At 38.7% G+C, this 12,470-nt stretch overlaps 1 protein-coding gene across 2 annotated transcripts in view; it reads right to left on the reverse strand.

Annotated features, from left to right (window-relative positions):
* Positions 1–12,470, reverse strand: part of OPHN1 (oligophrenin 1) — a 392,827-nt gene that overhangs the window by 247,859 nt on the left and 132,498 nt on the right. For both annotated transcript variants that reach the window (XM_032757108.2, XM_032757106.2), the window contains exon 3: positions 8,722–8,817. In XM_032757108.2, coding sequence (XP_032612999.1) covers positions 8,722–8,817 — 96 coding nt within the window. The remainder of the gene's footprint in view (positions 1–8,721; positions 8,818–12,470) is intronic.

The raw sequence follows: 12,470 nt of genomic DNA on the forward strand, positions 1-12,470 counted from the left end.
AGTGCCACAATAAACACATGTGTGCATGTGTCTTTATAGCAGCATGATTTATGGTCCTCTGGGTATATACCCAGTAATGGGATGGCTGGGTCAAATGGTATTTCTAGTTCTAGATCCCTGAGGAATCGCCACACTGACTTCCACAATGGTTGAACTAGTTTACAGTCCCACCAACAGTGTAAAAGTGTTCCTATTTCTCCACATCCTCTCCAGCACCTGTTGTTTCCTGACTTTTTAATGATGGCCATTCTAACTGGTGTGACATGGTATCTCATTGTGGTTTTGATTTGCATTTCTCTGATGGCCAGTGATGATGAGCATTTCTTCATGTGTTTTTTGGCTGCATAAATGTCTTCTTTTGAGAAGTGTCTGTTCATATCCTTCGTCCACTTTTTGATGGGGTTGTTTGTTTTTTTCTTGTAAATTTGTTTGAGTTCATTGTAGATTCTGGATATTAGCCCTTTGTCAGATGAGTAGGTTGTGAAAATTTTCTCCCATTGTGTAGCTTGCCTGTTCACTCTGATGGTAGTTTCTTTTGCTGTGCAGAAGCTCTTTAGTTTAATTAGATCCCATTTGTCAATTTTGGCTTTTGTTGCCATTGCTTTTGGTGTTTTAGACATGAAGTCCTTGCCCATGCCTATGTCCTGAATGGTACTGCCTAGGTTTTCTTCTAGGGTTTTTATGGTTTTAGGTCTAACATGTAAGTCTTTAATCCACCTTGAATTAATTTTTGTATAAGGTGTAAGGAAGGGATCCAGTTTCAGCTTTTTACATATGGCTAGCCCGTTTTCCCAGCACCATTTATTAAATAGGGAATCCTTTCCCCATTGCTTGTTTTTGTCAGGTTTGTCAAAGATCAGATAGTTGTAGATATGTGGCGTTATTTCTGAGGGCTCTGTTCTGTTCCATTGATCCATATCTCTGTTTTGGTACCAGTACCATGCTGTTTTGGTTACTGTAGCCTTGTAGTATAGTTTGAAGTCAGGTAGCGTGACGCCTCCAGCTTTGTTCTTTTGGCTTAGGATTGACTTGGCGATGCGGGCTCTTTTTTGGTTCCATATGAACTTTAAAGTAGTTTTTTCCAATTCTGTGAAGAAAGTCATTGGTAGCTTGATGGGGATGGCATTGAATCTATAAATTACCTGGGGCAGTATGGCCATTTTCACGATATTGATTCTTCCAACCCATGAGCATGGAATGTTCTTCCATTTGTTTGTATCCTCTTTTATTTCGTTGAGCAGTGGTTTGCAGTTCTCCTTGAAGAGGTCCTTCACATCCCTTGTAAGTTGGATTCCTAGGTATTTTATTCTCTTTGAAGCAATTGTGAATGGGAGTTCACTCATGATTTGGCTCTCTGTTTGTCTGTTATTGGTGTATAAGAATGCTTGTGATTTTTGTACATTGATTTTGTATCCTGAGACTTTGCTGAAGTTGCTTATCAGCTTAAGGAGATTTTGGGCTGAGACAATGGGGTTTTCTAGATATACAATCATGTCATCTGCAAACAGGGACAATTTGACTTCCTCTTTTCCTAATTGAATACCCTTTATTTCCTTCTCCTGCCTGATTGCCCTGGCCAGAACTTCCAACACTATGTTGAATAGGAGTGGTGAGAGAGGGCATCCCTGTCTTTTGCCAGTTTTCAAAGAGAATGCTTCCAGTTTTTGCCCATTCAGTATGATATTGGCTGTGGGTTTGTCATAGATAGCTCTTCATGCTAAAAACTCTCAGTAAATTAGGTATTGATGGGATGTATCTCAAAATAATGAGTATGTTTTATTAAGATTTCTCAATCTCTTTACTTGATATTCTTTTGGGTGGCTGGGGGTTGTTAATCAATCCTCCCATCTCAGCCTCCGGACTACCTGGGATTACAGGTATGCATCGCTGAGCTCAGCTTTACTTGATATTATTGATATATTCTTGGTATATTCTAACTATAAGCTTGCTATATTCATGATATATTATGTCAGAATTATTATGTTATGTCTGAAGACTTTTTTCTTCATAAAGGTTGTGTTTATCAATTTTTATAAATATAATATTCACTCTTCCTTGAAAATAGTGTTATTATGATTATAGATTTTTTGTAAAATCTTTTTATGGATTGATATTTCTTTTGTTTTATATGCCACATAAATCCCATGTATTTTTCAGTTGCATTATTCTTCTGGTAATAAAATTTCATCAAGTCTTCCCCTTTTGAAAATGATCAGTAATAAGTTGGCCACTGCCATTTTAAGGCTTTTCTCATCTATACATAGGTTTTTATGCTTTAATCTGATGCTTCCCTGAAAGCACCTAGAATCAGCTCCTAGGCTCAAGTGAGCCACTCACATTTGCCTTCCAAAGTGCTGAGATTACAGGCATGAGGCACCGTACCCAGCCCAATTATCACCTTCTCATATGACTTCGAGTCATGGAGAACTAAAACCTGACGGCCCAGATCCCAATAGAGACTTCTGATTACCTTGTATTTTCTCTTTTCCTCAAGATCTGAGAAGAAGCCCTATGAACTCAAGCCCAATAACTTCATATAAACCTCCAAGGGCTTATCACCACAGCAGAAGGTGCATTGGGCTAGAACTTTCCCCAGAAAAGCTATTGTCTGTGCTAAGAAAGTCTGGCAAAATATTTGGTCCATTCACGCCCCTATATGAAAGATAACCAATATTGTGAACAATGTCACCAACTGACATATAAGCTTAAGAGCTTCAAGATGTATAACCAAAACATTTTCCCCCCACCAATCTCATGAAAATCACTGAACCTTTAGAATTCAATTCCTGGCTCTTTACTTAAATACAATCTTTTATATTAGTGCTTCTTTTTTCATTATAGCCATTCCTCTTTTAAGATGCCTGACCTCCAGGACTCTAAAACAACTGACATTTGCCACCACTTCTCAAAAGATACTTCAACTGGTTTTATAGAAGAAAATACCAACAAAAGCCCTCAAGAGACTATTTCTTAGTCCCTTCTTTATCTCAACCAAGAGGTTTATGATCTGCTGTGAGTTGTTTAGCAATGAATAATATTCACATTAAACAAAAATCAGGATCGGGGGACTGACAATGTTGAACCCTCATCTCTCAGAAACCAGTAATGGGTGGCTGATGGAAATTTCTATCTAGAAGTCTGACCTTAAATCAATCTTCTTGGTCCACAAAGGTGTTTCTTCAAATATGTTAGGATAACTGGAGTGGAAATGTGATTTACAGTCTGAGATTTAGAACACGACTTTTATTCCAGCAGGCATAAACAAACAACCCACTAAAACCCAATGGGTGACATTTTCTGGAAAAGATGTAACAAGGTAGATGCACAGAAGAAAAGAACTATGCTATCAGGGTTCACCTAATGGATGCCATGCTCTGGTGATGACAAGATTGAAATTTGAAGTTAAAATACGAGGCCCTCTGAAGATCCTCACCAAATAATCCCCAGGTACCCAGGCTGTAAACTTTAAGGAGGTATATTCACTCTCAAGTGCCAGCCTGTACTTGCACAACCCTGAGAGTAAGTGCCTCCTTAAATCGGAGCCCTAGCCACCTGCCTTGTTTCACCTTAACCCTGGAACTGACTCAGATATCACTTCTCTGAGAAGGCTTCCTTGTTTATTCTCCCCATCATCCTGTCCCCCAGTACATATACACACCAGTCTCAATTAGGGGCTACCATGTGCTTACCTCTACCATAGTCCTTATCACATTGTGTTGCCATTGTCTATTTATTTATCCACCTCCTTTAATAGACTATGAGATCCTTGAGGACAGGAAGATGTGTTCTATGTCTCTGAATCCCTTGTTTATGTCATTTAGTGGACACTCTCTACCTATTTACTAATGAACAAAAATACATATAAGGGATCCTGAGAAAAGAGTAACCTGGCCGGGTGCAGCGGTTCACGCCTGTAATCTCAGCACTTTGGGAGGCCAGGGTAGGCAGATTACCTGAGGTCAGGAGTTCGAGACCAGCCGGGCCAACATGGTGAAACCCAGTCTCTACTAAAAATACAAAAAATAGCCGGGCATGTATTTACGCATGCCTGTAATTACGCATGCCTGTAATCCCAGCTACTCGGGAGGCCGAGGCAGAAGAATCTCTTGAACCCGGGAGGCGGAGGTTGCAGTGAGTCGAGATCATGCCACTGCACTCCAGCCTGGGTGACAAGAGTGAGACTCTATCACAGAAAAAAAAAAAAAAAAAAAGAGTAAGCAGATTCTCTTAAGCCTATGTGGAAAACGAGCCTCTTTCTAGCTCATGGTGCTATGGTGACACTGCAAGTCATTTACCTATGCCAAAACTTGTATGATTGGGAAGTCCATGAGGACAAGCTTTATAGCAGATGCTCAATAAAATGTTATTGAATGAATCAATTGGGCCTTAGGAGATTCAGGCTCTAATAGCAAATCTGGTACTATGTAGCTGTGTGGTAACTTCCACAATCACATCCCTACCTCTGGATCTCAGTTTCCCCATCTGTTGAACTGAGGGATAAACTTGCTACTATTCTGTCTCTCTTTCTCTCATTGGTTTATATAAAGTGCTTACAATGACACCTGCTATTTGGGAGGACTCTAAAAGTGTCTGCTTCTCACATTTAATCTACAAATCCCATTTTCAAGCAAATTCTTACATGAAAGCCCAATATAAACCGCTGTTTCATTTGATCATGAAAGATGGGAGACACTGAGGATCCAAGGAGCACAGTTTGGAAAAGCTTGAGATGTGTCCTGGGGTTACAAAATGCTCACTGATGTTATAAAGACTATGTAAAAATCAAGGCCCTGGGCTCCGCTATAGAGATTCTGATTCTTTAGGTATAAGGTAGGTCCTGTGACAGGATAAACAAGATCCTCAGGTGACTCAGATATGAAGTTATACGAGAAATAATGAACTAAATACTATTTAAGATCCCCGCCAACATGGACATTTTACAATCCTACATTTTTCTTTGGTTAATTTGGGAAATATAATTTCAAACCAACACTGTTTTCCACAAATTACCTTCTACAGTGTTCCTAGTAGAATCAATAACAATGAATTATTGAGCACCAACTATATGCCAGACACTGAGCTAAATCATTTACAGACACTCTCTGATATAAGTATTATCTGATTTGCTCCTCATGACCTTGTGAGGTGGATTATACTCCCCCACTATACTGATGAGGAAAACAGATGCTCAACAAGCTCAATTAATGTTGCCAAGATCCCATAGCTAACAAATAAAACTCAAATCTAAGCAGACACAAGACTTCCTAGACACCTGGGATTTCCTTTGGTTACAGAGACATAGAGGTAAAGACAAGGCAATGGCAATTGAGGGCATAGATGTCTAACTCTAAAGCAGTGAAAAAAGTCACGGTCAGATCAATGACACATGGCCTCCCACTTGTCCCTGTTAGACACAAACTATTCAGAGTAAGTCATCAAGCTGATCATCAGGGAGAGGAACTCTTCAGAATCCTCAGGCTTTCTCCATGAGCTCCAGGAAGCACTGTCATTTCTGCTAAATAACAAGTACCTACAATGCTACTGAGTGACCTTTTGGAGCCAATAATGAAAAATTTTTAATGAGAAGGCCCACTGCACATATAATGTGAAATCCAAAAGGGTATCACAATTCCATCCAAAGTGTGCTTTAAGCAATTTTTTTTCCAGTGAAACAAGATGTATTGACTCAGGGCCAGCAGCATTGGCAATAGGAGGGCATGGCACACTCTGTGCTCTCAGCTTCCAAAGCAACTGCTCTTTCCCAACAATAGCCTCCCAGTAGGGTCCCCAATATTTTTTCTCAAAGCCTCCAGAGAGCCTCAGCCTCAGCTGTTGGAGTACTGGCTCTTCCTCTTACTACCACCACAATTCCCAGCTTTCAAAATGAGATTCAACAAGGACAATGACCATGACAGGCCAATGAATTTTCAAAACCTCTCTTCAGTCCTCAATAATGAAAGCCAGTTCATTAAGTCAGCATCCTTAAAAGCAGTGTTCAAATGCTAAGTAGGAGCTTCTGAAATTGGCAGGCAAATGATCACTGAGTTAAAGAGTTATTATAAATCATACATTAAGAAGCAAAAAGGCCGGGCACTATGGTTCATGCCTGTAATCTCAACACTTTGGGAGGCCAAGATGGGTTGGATCACTTGAGGTCAGGTGTTCGAGACCAGCCTGGCCAATATGGTGAAACCATGTATTTATTAAAAACACAAAAATTAGCCAGGCATGGTGGCGGGTGTCTGTAATCCCAGCTACTCGGGAGGCTCAGGCAGGAGAATCGCTTGAACCCGGGAGGCAGAGGTTGCAGTGAGCCCACTGATCTCCAGCCTAGGGAACAGAACAAGACTCCATCTTAAAAAAAAAAAAAAAAAAAAAAAAAAGGAAGAAGAAGAAGCAAAAGACCGGGTGTGGTAGCTGATGCCTGTAATCACAGAGCTTTGGGAGACCAAGGTGGTGGGAGGATAACTTGAGCCCAGGAGTTCAAGACCAGTCTGGGTAAACAGAGCAAGACCCTGTCTTTCTTCCTTTTTTAAAAAAAAGCAGCAAAGATGTCATAATGAGCAGCTCTGATGGAGCCCCACAGACCCCCACAGGAACCTGGCATCACCAAGGAGTCATTTTTCTTTTGTTTATAAGTCATTTTGCTCAGACTCACACACCCTTTTTCCTGCATAGCACTCATTGACATTTGCAGTGAGGTTCATGGGATTAAGAGAATTAAGGCTCAAAGTTCAACATAAAGGAAGACATGAGAAAAGTCTCAGATCTATTGGTGGCTTTGGTATAAATAGCCACCTGTTCAAAATCAGACCCTTATACCAGAAAAAGGAGCCATTTATGTAATTTCATGTACCATGTATCTCCCAATCTTCCAACTGACAGGCAAGTAGCAGTTATTTTTAAAAAGAAGTACAAAAATATCTTATATTAATAATAATGTTGAAGTACCTAACATTCATTTAGACACTATGCACACTTGGCATTACCTCATCCCCACTTTACAAGATAAGAAAATTTAACACTTAGAGAGGTGAAGTTACTTGCCAAGGTTACAGAGCTATTAAGATGTAAAGGTAGAGTTCAAACTTGGGTTACTTGATTCCAGAGCCCATAATGTTAACTTTTAAATAAGTCATGCACTTGGACCTGGATAGATTTACTGAAGTAAAATAAAATGGAGTGAATAAGAAAATAATACAAATACAAATATCTGACTCACTAGTTACACAGTCACATTTAACCAAAATGGTCACCAATCTAAATCTAAAAAATGTTCATTGAAATATTACTTATAATAGTGAAAAATGGAAATAAGCTATATTTCCAATAATAGCTAAATATTAAATGAAGTATAGCTCTCGTAATAATGAAATTTGAATGTATCCATTATTCATTCATTTACCAACATTTCATTGAACATCTACTATATGTCAGGCACTCCTTTATGTGCTGGGAAAACAGCAGTGAACAAAACAAGGCCATACAAACCACCCATAAAACTTGTGAGAAATTTTAAATTACATGGGAAAATGCTTATAATAAAATATTTGGTTAGAAAGATAATATTATATATTTAATATGAACTACGTTGCATACAAAGAAAACAGATATATGTAGAGAAAAAGACTTAAAGGATAATATAAAAGTATGTCCAATATGCTATTTCTGTGCAGGAATATCTTCCTATCATAAGTAACTTATACTTTTATATATTATTAAAATTGACTACAATAGGCATTTATTAATAATAATACATTTTCACATTTTAGTTCCAGGGCTAATAAATATAACTGTGTTACTAACTTGTTCCAGTAACAACAGATCATTCATAATAGCTCTTTGGTTCAGTGTTCTCATCTAGCAAATGCTCTACACTAACCCTTTAACTCAGGAATCAGCAAACTTTTTCTTAAATGGCCAGAAGATAACAATTTTAGGCTTTGAGGACCATCCAGTGGTGGTCACTAATTACTCAGTGCTATTCTTGTGCCACAAAAATACCCATAGAAAATGCTTAAATAAATGAGTATGAGTATGTTCCAATAAAACTTTATTTACAAAAGCAGGTGGTGAGCTGGAATGGGCCCAGGGGTTTGTTAACCTCTCCTCTTTACCTTCATAACAAATAATACAAACACAAACTTCTTTTGACTTCTACTATTCAACCTCCTCTTTTTAACATCCTTGATAGATATTAACCCCATTTGACGGAGGACAAGATGAGACTCAGAGACAGAAATATCTTGTCCAAGATTATACAACTAATAGAGTTGTTAAATCCAGTTCCCAAGAGAGATGCCAAGCAACCTGTTCCTGATAAGTTGTAGATACACAAATGCTAAGTTAACACTTTCTAGGGAAATTTGATTCCTTAGAAGAATCTAACCCCAACCATTTTGGGAAATAAACCAAAAAAGTCCCCCTTTTAATATATCCTTTAGGAAAATAACTATGCTTTAAAGAAAAGGTCGCTTGCAGACTGTCTGAGTCAAAAACCTCAGTAGAAGTTTAAGGGTATCTTTTGATTGCTGTCATGTGAGGAGGAAATGGGACCGGCAGGGAAAGTTTCCTTATCCATCCTAATCAACCTCCTAGGGCCTTGGCATTGGACCACAGTGGATGAAGACATACAAGTGCTCTGTATCCACAAATCAAAAAGACTACATGGTCTCAGGGCTGCCTCAACAGGTATATGACCACATGTAGCTGAAGACTTACCAATGTTAATTTCATCATCAGTCAGAGTGTCTCCAATGAAATCAAACTGAAATGACTGCAGCGTCTGGGAAAATTTCTGAACAGCAGAAGAATAATCTGCAAAGGAAGGGTAACAAGAGAAATGTTCAACAATGCTATGCTTTGATCTATTTCCTCATCTCTGTAAGAGCAGATAAAAGAAAACCAAAGGTAATTGCTCTGAGCAGGTTGCAACTAGCATTTAATGAAATAAAACAAAAGATTAGATATGCAGTAGAAGAAAGTTTCAACAACTAAAATCAGAAGAAGAAAGGATGGGGCATCTCAGTAAAGTCCTTAAAAGTTATGGGACATGTTTTTATCCTCAACACCTCTCCTCTCTGACCTGTTCCACTCAAAGCATGGAAGACATGAAACTACCTAGATATACTCTTAAGAGGGTCTCCTCACACATTTCCTAAACCCCTATTATGGGCAATACACTAGATGCTTTCCATTTTATACATGTGGAGTTCAAAGTCCCAGAGCTTGGTGGCAAAGCTGGAAATAGAAGCCAGGTGGTCTGTCTGCTTCTCCAGAGCCCTATCCATGATGATACAGGTACTACCTGGACATTTTACAAGTTAACCAGATGACAGCCTGGGTTAGGATGCTATCTGGAAGACGAAGAGTCTTAACTTGTTCACAGAGTATTTATCAAGAGACCCAACCTAAGAAAGCAATGAATGAAAACAATCAGAGTGACATAGCCAAACAAATGCTTTTTTTTTTTGGTCAATGATTTTGAATTTTAGAAATATATTAGTGTATAAGTTGGTATAAAATTGAATCATGTTTAGCTATACTTTTGAGAAGTTATCTTTATTGAGATTTTTTAAATATGTCCCCACCAAGAGGTCCAACCCAACTTTTGACCCTTGTTGCGCTCCAAGAGTAGTTCTAAGGCCAGCAGCAGCATCATCACCTGGGAGGTGGAAGGAAATGCACATTGCCAAGCCCTACCCTAGACTTAACAAATCAGAAATTACATTTTTATACAAGCCCCAGGGCATTCATATACTCTTTAACTTTGAGGCATACTGATCTTACCAACTAAGCTAACCTGTTAGACCATATTCTAGGAAAGCTTAAGATTGTTGGTTATTTTTGGCTCTCTTTTCCGATTTCTTCTTTCTCTCCCTAGTTTCATCACCCTCCTCCATCCTGCATTTTCAAACCTATCATATGCATGGACTTACTGAGCCTGAGTATTTGCTCTCAGACCAAGGAAAATGGAGACAAGGCAAGCAACCACACTGAGTCCTTTTAATGAAAAGCTGTCATCATTAAGCAAAAACACAATAAAACAAGTTCAAGCATTTGGCTAAAACAAATTATAAGCCAAAAATTTTATTAGCATTCTGTCTTTGTCTCATTTTCAGAAATACTTATTATCAGAATTTTAAGTCTTAACTCTTTGAACAAATCACTGAAAATAGTAATAATAACAATAATAATGACATTTTTACACAGACCAGGTTACCATAGCTTCTCACAATTTTGACAATCTAGAATCACATTTTCCACTACAAATCTAAGCCACATGATTGTGACAAGTGCATGCACACCCTTCAAATCCTTTCACAGTACATCAGCAACGAGCACACAAAACTGGCTCCATGTCTGGAAAACAATTTATTTTTTCTGCTCTCCTTGGCTAACAGTCAAAAAGGGTAGGCCCAGAATTCCCCATCTGCTCTCTGTTATGCTCAGGGAAATTAAATAAAAACATTTATTGTGTTGCTCTTCCACACCTACTAGTATTTCCTAAATATTATTTGAGCCAAAGAAGGAACAGGTATTAATTATTCCTCTCCTTAAAATTATCTCAATATTTCAGAAACCACAAATACTACAATATTCAACATTTATAGTATTTTGAAAATAAAGGCATGGAATAAGGAAGAAGTTGCATCTAGTCTCCCTTTTCATTATTGGTACCTATCTCTTCTTTTCTCCAGACTCTGGGCCTTTAAAACACTATATCTACAAAAGGCCTTGAAATTTTATGAGGAACTTTCCACAAACATTTCCATTTACTGCTCCCAACTACATAAAAGTAGGAAATACTGTCCTCACCTTAGAATCAAATGAACAAAAAATGAAACAATGCACACAAATTCCATTCAAAAACATGATCAAGCAGCCGGGTATGGTGGCTCACGCCTGTAATCCCAGTACTTTGGGACACTGAGGCAGGCAGATCACCTGAGGTCAGGAGTTTGAGACCAGCCTGGCCAACTTGGTGAAATCCCATCTTTACTAAAAATACAAAAATTAGCCCGCTGTGGTGGCGGGCTACTGTAGTCCCAGCTACTCGGGAGGTTGAGACAGGAGAATCACTTGAACCTGGGAGGTGGAGGTTGCAGTGAGCCGAGATCATGCCACTGAACTCCAGCCTGGGTGCCAGAGCGAGACTCCATCTCAAAAAAAAAAAAAAAAAAAAAAAAGCATAAATTCACAGCTCTTCATGAAACAAGGTCCAAGTTCCCATATATTTGTCCCTTGTGCTGAGAAAAGTCCTGGAAAAGACTAATATATTTTAGATAAATAAGTGAAGTGGATGACTTCTAGACTACAAAGAATCCATAGATAACCTAGAAATGCTTGTCGTGTGTGACACATTTAATTCTTCATCATCTTAAAATTCACTACATCACTCCAAACAATGTGAACTCATCATTTTATCTTCCCTGTGCCCATCCACTCTGCCACTATGCCAATATTTTTCAGTCCAGCTTTCAGAGTCCTCTCTCCATCACCTTATTTATGTATGTGTCTTCCACAATGTCTTTACTTCACCTTTCCCTTACACATTATAGAATGTAGTTGGATAGTGCATTTTAGGCACTTTGAACTTTAAGGGAATGAGACAGAATATGAACAAGATTGATTAATTAGTGTAGACACCTGTTTTTCGTCACAATACTTTTTGAGAATTTCATGAAAATAGAATCATATAAAATAGACTCCTTTGTATCGGACTCATTTAGGTCTGCACAATGTTTTAAAATTCATCCATGTTATCGCTTGTATCAGTAATTTTTGCTTTTGTTGCTAAGTAACACTCCATTATGTAAATATACCACAATGTGTTTATTTATCATTTCTTCATGGACATCAGTGTTTATTTCAGTTTTTCACCATTGTGAATAAAGTTTCAAAGAAAATTCATGCACAAGCCTCTTCAGGGCGTATGTTTTCATTTCTCCAATGCATGGGTTACATGGTAAATTGGTAAGTATACATAACCCGAGTGCCACATTTAGCTAAAAATAAATCAAGAGCCAGGCGCGGTGGCTCATGCCTATAATTGAGCACTTTGGGAGGCCAACGTGGGCAGATTACTTGAGGTCAGGAGTTCAAGACCAGCCTGGCCAACATGGTGAAACCCCATCTCTACTAAAAATACAAAAATTAGCCAGGCGTGGTGGCATGCACCTGTAGTCCCAGCTACTTGGGAAGCTGAAGCAAGAGAATCGCTTGAACCCGGGAGGCAGAGATTGTGGTGAGCCGAGATCCTGCCACTGTACTCCAGCCTGGGCAACAGAGAGAGACTCTAGCTAAAAAAAAAAAAAAAAAAAGAAAAAGAAAAAGAAAAAGGAAAAAAAAAGAAATTTAAAAAGCAATCACGGCGGGTTGCAGTGGCTCATGCCTTTAATCTCAGAGCTTTGGGAGGCCAAGGCAGGAGGATTGCTTGAGGTTAGGAGTTTGAGACTAGCCTGGGTAAC

This window comes from Hylobates moloch, unplaced genomic scaffold, assembly GCF_009828535.3.
Source record: "Hylobates moloch isolate HMO894 unplaced genomic scaffold, HMol_V3 SCAFFOLD_7, whole genome shotgun sequence".
Classification (NCBI taxonomy): Eukaryota; Metazoa; Chordata; class Mammalia; order Primates; family Hylobatidae; genus Hylobates; species Hylobates moloch.